Genomic DNA, 19,156 nt, shown 5'->3' on the forward strand with positions numbered 1-19,156 from the left:
GCCGTTTCTCCGGTTCGTTCATTATTCACCCACGAGTGCAGAGAGGACCCACGTGCTTTTGTTGACGTTCTCTCAACCAAAACCGTGAGTCGCACTCACAAGAAAACCCTCCTTCGTTCGGTCGTGTGGGTTTTCTGTTTACACCGTCCTCCCACGAAACCCACCACAGCAGGCCATGGAGTGTGCCGTTCTCAGAGCGTTTGGAACTGAACGGCCATTATCGCTTCGTTGTGACGGCTTCAAGTGACGGTCGATGCCGAAATTGAAAAAAAATGGCATAGTTTTGCTAATTAAAAGTGTTATTTTCTGTCACAGTCGGTGCTAGCAGAATGGGTGCTGTCGAAGAACTTTTGTGAAAGGTGTTTATTGCGTGATACGGTTTGTGAAGTTTTGCAGTCTTCGAAGGAAAGAAGCCATGATAATTCGCTGTATTAAAATTCTGCTGGCCGTGGTGCTGAGTTTGACGTTTACGATATCGCTTTCGAAGTTGGTGCTGTGCGTGTGGAGCGAATGGTTCCCGGAGAGTTCCGCCGATTACGAGATCTTGTTTGGCAGAAAAGTTTCCCGGGGGTCATCTTTTTCGGCTAGCCTCGTTGACGACTGGTTGGAACAGAACCAATTAGGAAAGTACAGGCAACTCTTCCGTGACAGAGGTAAGTTTCCGTGTTAAGCTACCATTTGTCTCAGTTTAAGGATGATAAAGAAAAGTCGAAATACAACTGGCGCATTCCGCAAAATTGCGGGCAGACAATTGGGGTTCTTAAAGTACGAGTGGCCGGCACTCATCATCAATTCGACTCGATTTCGGCAAGATCAATTCAATCAGCCATGAAAAATTGGTTCTTTTATATAATTGCATGGCTGCTCAACATTGATCTGGGTCACTGGCATGAAGGTGGAGTAAACATATTGCAATACTCCCCCGTTTACACCCGAGTTATTATCAGCGCATGCTCGTATGCCAAGTGAGTGCTTCAGATTGTATTTGTTTACATATAAGCCGTCGGCACTTGTTCCTGAGAGCACACCGAACAACCAAATGGCATATCAAGGTTTACTTTCCTGCATTATTCCACTCCATGAATAGTAAACCTCAGCTATAAAGCATTCACAATTGCCCATTATTGACACATGAATAACAAACGACACACTTTTATGGGAAAATGTCAAGACCAATTGCGAAACATGCTCAACTTCGACGGTTTTCGATTTCCAGGGCCTTCCTCGATTTAGAACCATTTCGCGTGACTTTAACATTTCACAAGTGCACTTTCATCTGGCACACCAGTTCTGTTTTGCGGCTTATTTGGACAAAAAATCCTTTTGAATACAGTTCTAACTACATTTTCAACTTCTGAAAAACCACCTGCAGAGCACTGTGCACTTAGGAACGGCAGTCAAGCCGACGCTACTGACGAGGTAATAATGACACCTCAAACAACCGCGAAAAGCAATTTGCTTTTAACGTCGATCTCAGGGACTGGTTTTCAGCGAAAGAAATGCAACAATTTCAACAAGCTTGTGTGAAAAATGAATCACGTATACAAGCTCTTTCTTAGCGTGCCAAAAATTTCGGTGTCCCTCCATCCGATGAATCACCCGATTTACGTTGGCCTCGAATTTCGCTCATTCATTTGTTTTTAGCTGTTGCTGCGTCTAATGTAAAACAGGTGGCCGTGGCAAACGTTAATGCCGGAGTCCTAGGAGTGAATATAGCCGGAGCTTCACCGGGGGGGCTTGGGGAAAATTTATTTATCCGGTAGTTGCGTGGAAAATCTGCTGGAAACGTGTTCCGCTTTATCTGATGTTTGCCAGCGATTTGGTGTTTTTAAGCCGGCCTAGGAAGGGTTGCATTTTATTAGTATCGACGTAACATTCCTGATTGATAGAACTGAAGCGTTGAGAAATGAAACAGATTTGTTTGGTTGACTGTCTTTCGCCTAAACTGACAGTTGTAAGCTGCTTATTCTGGGAGCAGTCGAATCAAAACTAGGAAAAACATTGTTCAAAAATGTTAATTATGTCAAAAACGTGATAAACTTCAAATATGTCAAAAATGTCAAAAATGTCAAAAATATCAAAAATGTCAAAAATGTCAAAAATGTCAAAAATGTCAAAAATGTCAAAAATGTCAAAAATATCGAAAATGTCAAAAATGTTAGAAATGTCGAAAATGTCAAAAATGATTTTTTTTATTAAATTGTTTATTAGACACGGTACAATGCGATTCGGCTTTACGGTGCCAGTTACAAAATTATAAAGACGGCTGCTGTTTCTTCGAACGGGTTATAATTTTTTTCGGTGTGGCGAGGCAGCTTATGCCCTTACTACCTCAGAAAATGGGATATCCGAGTTCACACTTTCATCTTCACTACTCTCCGATACGATGTGCGTTGGTTTCTGTTCTTGCCCTTGTATCTTCTTTCGTCTGTTATGTTATTTGTCCACGGTGGTGAATTTGTCATATATGTCAAAAAAGTCAAAAATTTCAAAAATTTCAAAAAATGACGAAAATATCAAAGATGTAAGAAATCTTAAAATGTAAAAAGCAGCGCCTTGGTGCTATAGTACCATTCCGAACTTGACCTTCTGTTTATTATACACAGACTTTGCAACCAACTGTTTCATTTACAAGACAAGACTCAAAACTGAAACATAAAGAACAAAAATCTTCAATGACCACCATGCGTTTCCATTGAAAAAAGCTTCCTCAATGCATAAATGTCAAACGATACGATATCCAGGGTCTAGAACCCTCCAAAACGAATGTATATGATTCGCGTTCTAATACTGCATTGCTGCTGCTTTTTTAAATAGCGACGCATGGTAGACATAATGAATAGTGAGGATTAAAAAACACTCTATCTCCAAATTAAAACAAACATACCTCTGTAAAAAATTGATTGTTTTGTTTAGAATTATCTGAGGAACCCAACAAAAATTAAATCCTAGGGTCTTGTAGTTCTCGAATCGACTCAAACGCCAAAATACGGTATGTATCCTACTTTTCGCATAGTTATTATCATTTAAAACATATTTTTTCTTTCTTGTATTGAAAGGCGCTTCAATTATCTTATATTTGACGTCAAACGTTTAAGTTTCAATTTTTTGAAAATTTAAGGTTTGAAAAAAGTTGATTTTTTGGCCACCCTATTTCAGAAAGTGTTACCTTGAGGGCCAAACAGGAAAATATTGGTCTAAAATTTCTCGAAAAAGAACAACTGTAATAATTTTGAGTACGATCGGAGCAAAACATTGCTGGAAAAAAGACTTTTTGCATGAATTCGCTGCAAAGTTCTGAAAAAAGGCTCCTAAAGCATTATCTAACTGCCGATAATGTTTCGAAAGGATACCACTAATATGAAACCAAAGATTCGCTACCGTACCGCTGTAACGAAACCCTCACATGAAACCTATCAAAGAACTAAATAATTCAATCATTCGTGCCGCTTATGCTTGCCGAAGCAGGAGCAAATAGAGCAACCTTTTCTCGCACTCTCTCACCGCACACCACAACTAGGTCATGCCATGTTCCTAGAAGGCATTTACTATCATCAAAAGCATGCTTGGATCCAAACACACAAGTTGTCTGGCGACAGTCGTGCGATGCGATGCGATGACCGCCGCCGATTCGAGAAGGCACCGAACACAACCAGCAATGATGGATTGGAAAATCGCTTGTGAAAATATACAGAGAATCTCCTTTTATCTCTGTTTGTTTTCTCTCTCTCTCTTGCCCCCGATATTCTCCAGCAGTTACAAACTACTTCCATCTCCATCCAAACAATTTCACTTACGAAAGCACACACACATACAGCCGCATGCGGCAGCATATAGAAAAGTGGAAAACTCAGCGCGCTCGTGGTTAGTCGTCGTCTGTCACTCGTCGGTTACAGAATCTCCGGAAAACGAAACTCGAAGCAAAACACGCTGCTGTAACCGTTGGCTAGTTTTTCTCTTCTGCCTCCTTGTGCAGCCTGGCTGGGAAAATAGAGGGCGCAGAGTGTGCTGCCATTCAACCCATGATTAGCGGACCGATTGTGTTGTGCTGTAGCATTTTTTCCACCGCCGCAATCGCAATCTTCGGTGTGCTGCGTTTCATTGAGAAATTTTCCCTGCTTCGTAGCAACACACACACGCGTTTTATTGTCCGTCCGTGGCGTTCAGAAGACGCGTGCGGAAGCAAATATTGCACGCACACAACGGAACGGTGGCGAAGAAGAAGTGTATTGTGATTAGAGACTTTTCCACCGCAGCAAAAACCCAGGCGGAAGCTGGGAAAACTGTTCTGCTAGTGGGGGAAGAGTTGCGAAAGTCCTTTGTCCTGCCTTTGCTGGGATGTGACTGTTTTGCAGGAAAATCTTTGTGAAAAACTGTAATCAAACTATGTGATCGATCTTGTGGGCTATTGCCTTCAATGAGTTAGATAAAAAAACAAGTGTTTCAAGTGTGAAATTGTGATTTGTGCCTGGTGCCGTCCTCGGAAGAACAAACAAACGCACACCCACGCGCGATGTGGAAGTAGTTTTAGTAGTTCCTACTTAGGTTGCGAATTTTAACACCTAAATGCAGCAGCAGCAGCAGCAGTACTATCTTGTCAAGCTGCAATCCGACATCGGTCCAGTCGCTCCGTTCCGCAGTAAGTGACCGATCTATGTGTGCACTGGGTCAGAGTGAGATGCGTTTTTTTGTGTTCCTGGCCAAGCTATAGAGACGAGGAGTGCTAAAATGTGTTCACGATTGACATAAATCAATTCTGTTTTTTCATTCACTAGTGCGTTTTTCGGTGAAACGCTGCTAATGAGGTTTTGTTTTCGTCACTGTCGTCGAGATGGAAAACTAACTTTTGCTGCAGGAGGGGAGCAACGATGAGAGAAGGGAGGAATGATTGATTGGCTGGAAGCTGAGCTGACCCAGAAAAAAAAGCAATTTTATTTCATGTAGAATATTTTTTTACCAGTTTTTGGTTGATAACCTAATGTATAAGTGATGATCATTGCCACATTACAGTTGCAGGGGAAATCATCACGCAAAATTGATTATTCGTTATGTGACGTGAAATTTTCAAGTGTATCACATAACGAATTTGAAATTTGATTTTCTTTTATCCATCTGGCATCAGAAACTAAAATTTGGGTCATTGTCCCAGGATTTTTTTTGTTATAAAACCACTAAATAACGCCCAATCGCTAGATTTCACTCGTTTCAAGCCAACTTAAACACAGTTGAGATCAAGAGAGCATTAACCATCGACTCTTCCAATGAAAAATTTGTTAAGGAGACCTTCGATTCTTATAAAACATGCGTCAAACCAAAATCACTCCTAAAGTGAAAACAGGATTTTGCTTCAAATAATTTATCTATGGCAGAGATAAGCCTGAAACTAACAAAAAAATGATATTCTGGTGAATTTTAGTTTACTGATAAAGCCATATACACTGGGTATAATCATCTTACCTCTTTCAATTGTGTTTTTAATATTAAGGTTTCTCTGCAGCTCGAATGTGAGATTTTTTTTAAACGCGTTGTAAATACATGCTTTACTTATCCCAATTTTTAACCTTTACTAGAAGAACAGTCTAGAAAACTTAAAAGATTGTGTGTCAAAAATAGTTAGTCTAAAATTTGTAACGTCATTCTCATATTCTCACAAAAAGAAACTTGGTTGTCTTACAATTCGTCTGAGAGTTGAAATGGGATTTCACCCAAAATAACTTATCTATGGTAGAGCTAACACCTGAGTAATTAAACTGATAACCACACGAAAATAGATACATGACCTTTCGGTACTGTGACACGAAAGTAACACTTTAATGAATTTAGATACTTTATCGCTCAAAGATGATACCGTATAAGCTTTGTAAGCTCACGAGTATTGACAGTAAAAATTCAGCATGCAAACTTTGATTAATCCGGTTGAATGTGTTTATTCTTTTGCTGATTTTTTTTACCGCCTGCCTGATGCCATTTTGCAGTCGAAGCTAAATAATATTCTGCAACATTATCAGTATAGGCCATTCAAATTCTACGTGGACGAGGGTTTTGTATGGACCGTGGCTATTTTACGAAAGCTAGTCACGTGAAAAATGTCACTTTACTGCAAATTGTAAGGTGGTAATCCACGAAAATCTAGCGAATTCAGAAATTCCTCGATTGATCTGGAAAGAATCAACCAATGGTTGTGCGTTTGCTGATCCGTTGTATTACCAGAAAAAAATGTCTAATCAAACTCTTCTTGACTTCATACCACGGACTACGACAATGAAATTTTGTTCAAGTCAGATTTAAACACAGTCTCACGTTCTGTAGCGACTATTGAATGCGAGTAAACTTGGATACAATAGATGTTATCGTATTTGAATCATTCAGTCTCCATTCACGGTTTTTGGAACGATAAGAAGTGTAACACAATCAGTAGCGTTTTTAGGAGAAACTTGTTCGCGAGTGAGAATGATTGAATGATACGCATTAAATCATAAAACACATTTGCATTCAAATATTTCAAACAAGTGAAAATTTCCTTGCTTGAACACGAGTATGATGAACGATGTCGTCAACGCTGCTCAAGAACAAATTGTTCCTATTGATCGACAATATCCAGCTTTAACTTACGCAGTGTTCTGTCTACCATCTCCGTTATATAAGGTTATATAAGGTGATTATGATGCTCTGATTCTACTGCTTGAGCAGGTTGATTGGTCAAAAATTCACCACAGCGACGGTGTTTGACTGCGTTCTGCTGAATTGTATCACGGTTCCGCGCTGCAGACCTCCAAGAAAACCAGCTTGGTCTAATCCCCGCCTTAGTAAACTTCGGCGAAAGTTCTCGAAACTTTACAGCTATCAAAGATACCCGTTCCATGAACGCCAATTTGATGAAGCTAACCGAAGCTATCGCGGATACAATCGCTTTCTGCACTAACGTTTTGTAAGGCGTAAACAGGATGATCTACGACATAACCCTAAAAGAGCTATTGTGAACGCAAAACCCAAGAAGAGTGGCCTTCACGCAATTATGCATCCAGGACAAGTGCGATCTATTCTCGTAAAATTTTACGGGTGTTTTCGTGGATCGTGTACCAACTTCAGAAGAAACCCTTGCTGCTGCCAATGGAGACTTTCAATTTTGACGTTTTTGAAATATCAAATGTTATGGTTGAGTCTGCGAAACAAAAACTCAAGCCATCAATCGGGTAATGTACCCCATGTTGCACCTCTCTAGTCTAGCCTCTTCAAACATTTTTAATAAGTCTTCACAATTGCAACAGTTCCCTTCTGTTTGAAAATCTTCCTGTATGGCTCCGGTGTTAAAAAAGATGATAAGACTGACGTATCTAACTACCGAGGAATCACATCATTGTCAGTAGGTTCAAAGTGTCTGGAAACCATTGTTGAAGATGTGTTGTTCAGTTCGTGCAGAAATTACATCAGTCCATCCCAGCACCGAATTTTTTCGAAGCGATCAGTTGAAAGTAAATTATGCGAATTACCAACGACTTGAATCGATGCTATGGATAACGGTGCACAGATTGATGCTGTGCACACCGACATCAAGGCTGCATTCAACACTGTAAATCTTCACAAACTTTTTAAACAATTGTTTCAACTAAGAGTTTCTAAGAGGATGTCCAACTAGCTTCGTTCATATCTGAGCGATAGATTTCTAGGCGTAAAAATTGGTCCAATGAAATCAGCTCGTTTTTCCCCATGTTCTGGTGTGCCCTAAGGAAGCAACTTGGAACCCCTGTTGTTTACACTTTTCTTTAATAATTATTAAATTATCTATGCTGATGATTTAAAGATGTATTTTGTGATACGAGGATTGCAGAAACTAATAGATGATTTGAACATTGGTGCCTGATTTTACGCGGTCCAAAAAGCGCCGGAGAGAACTATGGATTTCGTTCGGATGGATAAAACACGCGAGGCACGTTTGATATAATAAATTCAACTGATCTTTTTCTAATGCCGATAACTGGTTTTTATATTATTAAAACTGTGTGAAGCAGAACTCACAAAAATTGAAACAAAAGGATATACAAATTCGCAAATTGGAGTTATGAGGAGAGATAGAGAACTTGGCATTAAAAAGCAATTGACCTACAATATGCGTCATAGGCTTTGGCAGGACTTACCTAGATTCCGTCACACCAGTGTCTTTTAAACTTATAAAAAATGAGTGTTGTAGAATGTTCAGTAATAACATTTCGAGGACGTAAGGAACCCATTACATTCAACTAAACAATCCAAGGTGAACAGCTGAACCGAACTGAAAAAATCAAGAATTTAGGTGTTTCGTTATATCACCAGCTCTGTTTTAAATCCTATACTCGGCAATAATCGAAATAGCTAATCGCAGCTGGGATTCATTATGAAAATTTCCAAAGATTTAACGATCCCACATTTTGCTCTTTAGTGAGATTAATCCTGGAATATGCAGCGTCCCTACGAAGCGGTTTGAAATACGTGGATTGAGTCGGTGCATCGTAGGTGTTGGAGGTGTAAACCTAGCAAGCGACGAATAATCATTTTAATGTCATAGAATAAATTTTAATAAACGTTCATTCTTAGTTTGTCCATCGTCAAGTTAAGACGTATTTCCATTTAGTAGTAAATCCGATCTACGGCCACCACTCTCAAGTACAATAGGTTGTGGGCCATTCAAAGTTAAAGATGGAAAGATCCGGAATTTCGAAACTGACGAATGAAAACTATGAAGCATGGAAACTTGAAGTTGAATTTCTGTTGGTACGCGAAGGTCTTTGGAAATACATCGTTCCTGGAAACAAGCCGGAAGAAGCTGCAAATCGAGCGAATGCCGCGGAGCTAGCTGCCTGGGACGATGGGGATCGAAAAGCGCGTGCGACTATCGGACTTTTGCTGAGCAGGAATCAACACGGGCATATCCGGGGGACGCAAACTGCAAAGGTAGTATGGAAAAATCTCGAAAAGCAGCATGAGAAAAAGTCGCTGACGGCAAAAGTTCATCTTCTGAAGCGAATTTGTGACCTGCAATTCCATGACGGAGATGACATCGAAAATCATCTGCAAGTATTCGAAAGCCTGTTCGACAAACTGGCTAACGCCGGTACTAAACTGGATGACGATTTGCAGGTAATTCTAGTATTCCGAAGTCTACCGAGTTCTTTTGATGCTCTGACGACTACCCTGGAAAACCGGTCGGAAGACGAACCTACGCTGGCCCTTGTGAAGGATAAAATCATTAATGAGGTTCAGAAACGAAGCGGAATGGTTTCGGCTGATTCGGCGGTATTAAAAGTGGATGGAAAGATGAGAGCCATCGTTTGCCACCACTGTCAGAAGGCCGGTCACAAGAAGCGAGACTGCAGATTGTGGCAAAAACAAAACCAGGGTGAGTTTTCTCACAACGAAAAATCCGTTCTCAAGGAGACTAAACAAGTTGCTAAACAACCGGCGAAAGCGAGAAAAGCGGAGTCTGCTGATGAAGATTTGTGGATTGTGGATTCTGGTGCCAGTTCACACATGTGCGCTAATCTGGAGTTTTTCGTGTCTGTCAAGGACCCACGAGATGATGTTCCAAGATTCGTTACGGTTGCTGATGGGAAGACAGCCATTGTGAAAGGAGTTGGTGATTGCCAAGTTCACTGTTATGGGCAGACTGGTGAAGCGAAGCAGATTCGACTAACTGGTGTGCTGTACGTTCCCGATCTAGACATGAATCTGGTATCTGTGGGAAAATTAGTTCAGAGAGGCGCAAAGGTTGAGTTCAACGGGAACGGCTGTACAATTGCCAAAGGGGCACGAATTGCAGCTGTGGCGAGGCGTAGCAACGGACTCTATCACTTACACATGGTGGAACGCGTGGGCGCCGTGAACGAGCATTGCAACAAGAAGAATTGTTTACATGACTGGCACCGGAAGCTAGGTCATCGTGAAGTCAAGGCGGTTCAGGAACTGGAAAAGCGACAATTAGCAACTGGCATCAAGATCAAGGAGTGTGGTATGATGTTACCTTGCGAGACTTGTATAAAGGGAAAGATGGCAAGGTTGCCATTTTCAAAGCGATCCCAAAAGAAAACAACGGCTGTTATGGATCTGGTACACAGTGACCTGTGTGGACCAATGAGGACAGTAACTCCGGGTGGTCGTCGGTATTTTCTGACGCTGATTGATGACCACAGCCGGTATACAATGTTGTACCTTTTGCGAGAAAAGTCAGAAACATTCGAGCGAATCCAAGAATTTGTGGTGTTAATGAAAACGCAGTTCGGCAGGCCGCCGAAAGTTCTACGATCCGATCAAGGAGGAGAATATCGTAGTTTCAAACTCATGGCGTTCCTAAAACGTGAAGGCATTCAGCAACAGTTCACAGCAGCATATACACCGCAGCAGAACGGTGTGGCCGAAAGAAAGAACCGTTCTCTGGTGGAAGAAGGTATGCATAACCGTTACTGGGGTGAAGCAGTCAACACGGCGAATTATCTTCAAAATATGCTACCAACGAAGCCGATTGATCAAACACCGTACGAAATATGGAATGGAGTCAAGCCAGATGTCTCGAACCTGCAAGTTTTCGGATCATCAGCATACGTGTTTGTTCCTGAGATCAAGCGATCGAAGCTGGAATCCAAAGCCGAAAAATTGACTTTTGTCGGTTGTTCGATACAGCATAAGGCATGGCGGTTCATCGAAACGAAGACCAACAAGGTGACGATAAGTCGGGATGCTCGTTTCATACCTATCATGAGAGACAAAGTGGAAGCTTCTGGCGAAGATGACAGTATGTCATTTTATCATTTTGCGCTGTTCAAACAAACCGATTGTGATGCGGAGGTAGTGGAAGAACTGGGGCAGATTGAACCAGCAGTCGAGAAAGTGGAACTAGATGTCGTGAATTCCGATGGTAAAGTAAACCAAGATGCAGAAATCCGTGATATTTTGGACGATAGTCTGTACGAGGATGCCAATGGAGAAGAATCAAATATAGAAGCTGAAAAGGAGCTAGAACAAACTCTAGATGTACGTCGGCAATCGACCAGGATTACGAAAGGCATCCCACCTCAATACTACTGTCCAGATGGTAGACTAGCACGTCACGAGAATGATGAGCCTCGTACCTATAAAGAAGCAGTAGAGAGTGCAGAGAAGGCATCATGGAGGAAAGCCATGCTGGAAGAATTGCAGTCGATGAAAGATAACAACGTGTGGGAGCTAACCACATTACCGGCGGGCAAGAAAACCATCGGTTGCCGCTGGATTTTCAAGAAGAAAACGGACGAGAATGGCAAAGTCATCCGACACAAAGCGCGGTTAGTTGCACAAGGTTTCACACAAAAATATGGAGTAGATTATGATGAAGTTTTTGCTCCTGTTGTGAAGCAAATAACGTTCCGCACACTAATCTCCGTTGCCAACCAAAGGAAACTTCTCATCAAGCATGCAGATGTAAGAACAGCATATTTGAATGGGGACTTAGAAGATCCAGTGTTCATGCGGTTACCTCCTGGGATCACGGTGGATGTAGATAATATGGTTTGTCGTCTACGTAAAGGATTGTACGGGTTGAAGCAAGCTGCTCGCATCTGGAACCACAAACTGAACAAGACGCTCGTGCAAATGGGTTTCAAGCCGTCGAAGAACGACTGTTGTCTCTACGTCAGGAGGAGCGATGGAAAACCGTTTATATTGCTGTGTACGTTGATGATTTTGTCATAATATGTGAGTCAGAACAGGAATACGAGGGCATCATCGAACAGCTGAACCAAAACTTCAAGATAACGTCTCTCGGGGACATCAAATTATTCCTCGGAATCCAAGTTACCCGTTATAATGAGTACGTTGCACTCAATCAGAGAACGTACATCCAGAAGCTTCTGACAAGATTTGGTCTCGAAGAAGCAAAGCCGTCGACAATCCCATTGGATCCTGGCCTCTTGCATCCCAAGGAGGAGATTCCGCTGCCGAATAATCAACAATATTCAAGCTTGATTGGTGGATTGCTGTACGTGGCCTTGTGTACCCGGCCAGATATCGCCGCAGCTGTATCTATCCTGGGCAGGAAAACCAGCTGCCCATCGCAAGCTGACTGGGTGGAGGCGAAACGTATTCTGCGGTATCTTATAGGTACCATCAACCACGAGTTAGTCCTGGGAATAGATTCCACGCACTTGGAAGTTTTCGTCGATGCTGACTGGGCCGGCGATACCAAGGACCGGAAATCAACCACGGGCTATTTGATCCGGTACGCAGGAGGAATGATTGGATGGTGCTCCAGGAAGCAAGATTGTGTAACATTGAGCAGTTCCGAAGCTGAATATGTCGCTATTACGGAAAGCTGCAAAGAATTATGCTGGATATTACGCCTATTCGACGATTTGGGAATTCACACTCAATTACCAGTTATTATAAATGAAGATAACCAGAGTGCCATAATGCAACTTGAGTGCAACTCCAGTGAACGCCGCTCGAAGTATGTTGATACCAAATATCACTATGCACGTCAACTGAAGCAGCAAGGAGTCATTCGTCCACAGTACCTTCCCACGAATGAAATGCTAGCTGACATGATGACGAAGCCGCTACAACGTAACAAGCAAACACTATTTCGTGATGGAGCCAGGATTCTCCCATCGAGGAGGAGTGTTGGAGGTGTAAACCTAGCAAGCGACGAATAATCATTTTAATGTCATAGAATAAATTTTAATAAACGTTCATTCTTAGTTTGTCCATCGTCAATTTAAGACGTATTTCCATTTGGTAGTAAATCCGATCTACGGCCACCACTCTCAAGTACAATAGTAGGTTCGTTAGGCGTGCTCTCCGTAACCTAAACTGGCGTGATCCACCTAATCTTCCGACATTTGAAAGCCGGTGTGCGCTGCTCGGTATCGAACCACTTCATAGCAGACGTGTAATTAGTCAACCAGCTAAAAATACGATTAAAATCATTCCCACCAACGTCATAAGCAGAAGATTTCAGGAGGTATTATACGACTTGTCAACTGTTGCTTTTCGTTAATGTTTGTGTTCCATTTTACTTTAAGTTCGAACAAGTTTTCGAACCGACTTACAGCAATTATTTTTGATAAACCTAAATAATCTACCTAGCGGAGAGACCCAGCCTTTCTCATTCGAACTTATTGTTTTTCAACATAGATTTACACGAACACTTCGATTATTAGAAATAAAATACACTTTGATGATTTGTTCTGTGTTTTTTTCTACTCTAAATAACCAATTTTTGGTAGCTAACAGCATAACTATACCGAATATTCAAAACATAACATTTACACACAAATTAGTATACATTATCACATACACATGGAAATAACATGAAATAAATATGTTTCAAATACATGACGCGAATTTCTTTTGTTACTTGTGAATTCGTTACAATATTTGATTACAAAAAAAAATCTAAATTTAGTGGAAATTGGTCTAGTCATCTCTGAGAAACCTGAGTGAGATTAAATAGTCTCCACAACACGGTTCATTCCATAACTTTTTAACCACATGTTCAATCATAATAAAATTTAAAAGTAAAGGTAGCTCGTTCGTTTGAAAACAATTTTGTTCAAATCGCTTCAATAGTTTCATTTGCAATTAAATAAATGAAAATCTGTGCCGCCATCTCTGAGAAAATCGAGCGAGATTGTATGAGCCTTACACACACACACATTCCCCCCCACATAGACACACACACGCACACATACACACATATGGACACACACACAGACACACACACACACACACACACACACACACATACACACACACACACACACACACACATACAGAAAATGCTCAGCTCGTCGAACTGAGTCGAGTGATTTACGACATTCGGCCCTTTGGAGCACTTTTATACCTTTGGCAGTGATTGCTTTACCTTTCCAGGAGAAAGGCAAAAAATCAGGGAATAATATAGACCGTTCCGATAATTATAAATACTCTTACGATCAACCGTCATTTCAAATAACGTGCAGTATTCAACCAAACGTTGGCTGCGTCCTGTTGTTTACATCCAAAAGAAACAGATGCTCTCATTTTTTCTAACATTTAGTGCGAAATTTTGAAAATGCGTGGCCTTTCTCCCGAGCAAAGAAAGCGAAATGAGCACAAATGGGGCACCGTGAGTGGTCTTTCTATAAGAAAATTAGCCAGAGAAGAAGGCATAAGTGTCGGAGCAGTTCAAACCGCATTGCGGAAGTATTGTGAAGAGTGCACATTTACTGATGCCCCAAGACATGGTAGAAAACCCGGGCCTGTTGATCCCACACTGGAAAAAAAGGTTAAGGAATACTTCAGGCGGCATCCTCCAGTATCAGTACGAGATGTGGCGAGAAAGCTTGGAACCTCGGCGAGTAACGTTATGCGTGCCAAGGGAAGAATGGGTCTGTTGACCCGTTGGAAGCAGAAGCAGCCAAAACGAAATCCAAAACAAGCTGAATCTGTGAAACCGAGAGCTCGGAAGCTTTATGACAAACTTCTGACCAAAAAATTGGGGTGTGTTATCATGGATGATGAAACCTACATAAAACTGGACTATAAGACTCTGCCAGGACCGCAATTTTATACATCACCGAAGGGAAAGGATGTCCCTGGACCAGTGAGAGCCATTTACACCGAAAAATTCGACAAGAAGGTAATGGTTTGGCAGGCCATTTGTGAATGTGGGAAAATATCTCGTCCATTCATTACGAATGACACAATGAATGGTAAAATTCACGTGAAAGAGTGTTTGCAGAAAAGGTTGTTACCCATGGTTAAGCAGCATAACAATCCTTCAATCTTTTGGCCCGATCTTGCTTCCTGCCATTACTCTAAGGATGCACTAGGGTGGTATAAAACAAATAATGTCACATGTGTCCCAAAGGAGATGAATCCTCCAAACTGCCCTGAAATTCGCCCTATTGAAACTGTTTTGGGCTTTGACTAAGGCAAATATGTCAAATCAGCGGACAATGTTGAAAAATTTAAAAAAGATTGGCTTAAAGTGGTAAAAATGGTCGGAGAACACACTGTGCAAAATCTTATGAGTAGTGATAAGAGAAAAGTTAGAGAACTCGCGTATCCTACGAAAAATAATCCCAACTTGAATTGAAACTGGAAAGAAAACACTTATTATCTATATTTCAGAATAAAATGACCTGAAAAATCCTGTATTTTTTGTTTTATTCAAGAAAGAAGATGTATTTATTATTTTCGGAACAGTCTATATAAACTCTTACACATTGATTTTTATAACTTTTGAACCACATGTTCAATCATTATAAAACTCATTAGTTAATGATTTTGAAGACAGCCCCTTCATTTGATATAGGTTTTGTTCCAATTGGTTGTGTAGTTTCTGAGATAATGAAGATTCGTGATTTCCACATTCCGTTACATAACAAACAACGTTACTGTCCGATTACGATAAAATTAAATAGGGTTATATGAGCCAACTAGGCATTTCATATGCAACTTATTTCGAAAATCGGTCCATCAATTTCTGAGAAAAGTGGGTGAGTTCGGGCAGTCACAGAAACATGTTTCTTCTCATAGCCTGCTTTCACATTATTAAACATAACGAACAAAGTGAAAGTCCAATTACAGTAAAATTCAATAGGATCGTATGAGGCAACTAGACCTTTCATATGACACTAGTTTTGTGGTCCAACCTGTTATGAGAAAAGTGAGTGAGTTTTAAAGGCCTTTGAAACACGTTTTTTTGCATAACTTTTTAACTACATGTGAATCAGAATCCAAACGTCTAGTTTCACGGGAAGTTCATTGTATGACATTTGAAATCAAGATAGGCGATATCACATGATATCCACTGTAGTGGGATCGGGTTATAAATCACAAGAACTAATAACTACAGGTGCCGTCCTAAAGCATAGCGTCTTCAACGATTCAACAGTGAAAGGAGGCGCATGGTTAACCTTCGCATTGGAGTGGATGGGAGTTTTTGACGCGTTTTCGAAATGGCTAGGAGCACCAAAATTCACAGGAATAGTTGAAGTTTGAACTTTAGACCCGCACGTGTGTTGACCAGATTTATGCACTACGCGTGTATGTAGAAGTGCATGTTCGAGCCTAACAACGCAGTGAAACACTGGTCACCATGAGCTTTATTCGTTGGAGCAAAAGCAGTTTATCATCCTGAACGGAGTGCACTTCCTGAAAGATACAGTCACGTGGTAGCGGCCATCTTATTTCTTTCGGAAGAAGTATTACAACGGAGGCCACTAGATGGTAACGAGCATGTGGCAGAGAGTACCAAAGCATGCAAAGTATCCAAAAATGACTCACCCACCTTTTCAAATAAAGAGTGGCTGAACATATCTTAATATCTTAAGAGCCATCCACTAACTTCGAAGAACGAATCGGAACGGAACAATCGCAACGACCTGGGCTACAAACACGAAAACATAAATCTGTAAACGATTGGAAAATGGGTACTTGGAACACGAAATCGCAGCGATTCAAGAAGTTTGATGGCCAAACTCCGGAGAAAGGGAATTCCATGCAGAAAATCCTATTGCACACACTTCTTTCAAGTACTATATCTACTACAGTGGCGTTGAATCAGCGTAACGGAGCGTCGGTTTCGTAGTGCTGGGAAATTAAAAAACAAGGGTCATCCGATGGAGGCCCGTAGATGACAGTATATGCGTGTTGAGGATTAAGGGCAAATACTTCGACTACAGTTAAATCAATACCTACGCACCGACAAACGACAAATTCAAAAACGTCAAAGACGAATTCTATGAAAAGCGTGAATGAACTTATGACGGGTGCTTGAAACACGACGTAAAAATCGTCAACGGAGATGCTAACGCACAGGTTGGAAGGGATGAATTCTTCTGTTTGCTCACTGGAAGGCATAGCCTTCACTTGTCAACCAATAAAAACGGCCTGAAGCTCATAAACTTTGTCGCCATTAGATGAATGGCCATATGTAGCTTATTTTTTCTACATTTGAATATTCGGAAACACACCTGGCGGCATCAAAATGGAGAAGCCTGCTTCCATATCGAAGAAGTACTGATTAACACGGCGGTACTTTTCGGATGTTGCTGATGTTAGTTCTTTTCGGCAGTCGAACATTGACTCTATACAACTCCGAACTTGTCGCTTGGAAGATCCGCGCACGGTTGTTGAACGTGCTGAAATCTCGCACAGAGAGGAAGAGGCGTTTCAACATACAACGGTGGAAAGCTGATGGTGTGGCGGAAGAACACGCCAGAGAACTGTCGCAGAAGGAACGAGTGGAAGACATAAATAGAACTGCGTCAAGAATCGCATGCTCACTGCGGCTACGCGTCAGAACAGAGAAGGAAGGCAAACGCTGTCGAAATTAGAGTCCACCGTAGGAAAAAGCACGAGCACGAGAGGCAAATGCTTGTGAGCGCAGACGACAACTTTGCTAGAAACGACGTACGGGACTTTTATAAAACAGGTAACAGAGTCAGAAGCAGGAATTTCCCTGTGCCCGTCATGTGTAATGACAAGGACGGCAACCTGCTTACAGATGAACCGACGTTTGCAGCCAGGTGGAAGAAGCACTTTCATGCGGGTGAGGAGCAAGATGAGCAAAATAGAAACAGGATGAGAATTATGAGCGACAACAAGTTGTGGAGCCACCACCATAGGAAGAGGTTAAGAAGGCGATTAGTGAGCCGAAAAACGGCAAGGCCACTGGGAAGGATTGTATCCCGGCCGAACTTTTAAAAGTGGGATGCGAGCGGCTGTAGTTTGCGATCCACCAGATCATACTGAGGATCTGGGTGGATGAACAAATTGCCGAACGACTTAACCTAGCCTCATATGCCCAATCTATATTCTATAACCACAATTTCCGCATACAAAGTGTTCTCCCATTAAGATTGAGACCGTTGACGGAACGGTTTGTCGGCAAGAGCGTTTTACGACTACGATACTACGTTACCAGCTAAAGTTCCGTAGTTTGCAAACTTGCCCAAAACTAGTGCGGTAAATTGGAAGATGGAAAGTGGCGCACAAATCACGAGTTGTACCAGGTATACAAACATGCACGTACAGAGTCAATGTTTATTGGTTCTGTCCAAGACAAAATTATGCGGTAGAAAACTATTAGGGGTAAACAGGGTAAGACCGCCCAGCGGGGTAAGACAGCCCACCGTAGTTTTACTACAAAGTTAGACAATAATGGAAAAAAATTCATAGTAGACACGTTACAGTATTGTTACATAGTATTTTGCACCACCCTCTGCTGCGGTAGTACGCGAACTGTCAAAGATATAAACAAAAACATGCTTTCAACTAGCAACCGGTCCGTACGCTGTGGTTTTGCAGTTTCGGGATTTAGTGATTTTCTGTTCAAAAATCGATTGTTTAGTTTGTGAATACATGTTGAATCGCTTACCTGGATCATTATTCATTCGGAGTCAACAAAAGCCGTGAGTAATTTTACAACTTTTATTACTTTTTCGATGAAATATGAAAATTTATCATTGGGGGTAAAACCGCCATATATATAAGGGGTAAAACCGCCACGTATAAATCTGTTTGTTATTTTATTTTCAGGTCCAAAAGCCTCGAAACTACAAAAGAAAAACAGACAGGATGCAATGATCACAGGACATTTTGACTGTAGCGATAGCAGCCATTAACAACCCAACAAACAATTTTGTTGATTTACAGCTTAATAAGCTATTATTCAGTGGATTTCGGCTGAACTATAGCTTAACAAGCCGTTATCCAACAAAATTGTTTGTTGGGAATGGTATGCCGGTGCGAAAAGCTTCCGTTGTTTATGATATACCCAGAAGTACACTCCGAGACCGACTAAATACACGGTTCTCACAAGATAATTCCACATTAAATACTTCATCAATGCCAATTAATAAACTTGGCTCAATCCCCCCTGTGTTCTCTGTAATACAGGAGCAGGAAATTGCACAACATCTGCTTGAGCTTGAAAGCCGATTCTATGGCATAAATATGCGTGACGTACGGGAGCTAGCTTTTGAGCTAGCAGTAAAAAACCACATCCCTCACCCGTTCAACATTACAAAAAACAAGCTGGACAGGATTGGTTGAAAGGTTTCTTGCAACGCAATCCTGTAATTTCTTTCCGAAAACCAGAACCAACTTCAATTGCCAGAGCGAGTGCTTTCAATAAGCCTACAATTACGAAATTTTTTGATTT

General features: G+C 41.3%; 1 protein-coding gene across 6 annotated transcripts in view; it reads left to right on the top strand.

Annotated features, from left to right (window-relative positions):
* Nucleotides 1–135: 135 nt before the first annotated feature.
* Nucleotides 136–19,156, top strand: part of LOC129727178 (apoptosis-resistant E3 ubiquitin protein ligase 1) — an 83,280-nt gene continuing 64,259 nt past the window's right edge. For 4 of the 6 annotated variants that reach the window (XM_055684724.1, XM_055684723.1, XM_055684726.1 and 1 more), the window contains exon 1: nt 3,878–4,639. Coding sequence is in view for 3 of the 6 variants with exons in the window: in XM_055684725.1 (XP_055540700.1) it covers nt 4,567–4,639 (73 nt within the window). In the remaining 3 variants the exon portion in view is untranslated. Of the gene's footprint in view, nt 654–3,877; nt 4,640–19,156 lie in introns of those variants that run through there. The other 2 variants (XM_055684721.1, XM_055684722.1) reach the window with 2 other exon arrangements.

This window comes from Wyeomyia smithii, chromosome 3 (assembly GCF_029784165.1).
Source record: "Wyeomyia smithii strain HCP4-BCI-WySm-NY-G18 chromosome 3, ASM2978416v1, whole genome shotgun sequence".
Classification (NCBI taxonomy): Eukaryota; Metazoa; Arthropoda; class Insecta; order Diptera; family Culicidae; genus Wyeomyia; species Wyeomyia smithii.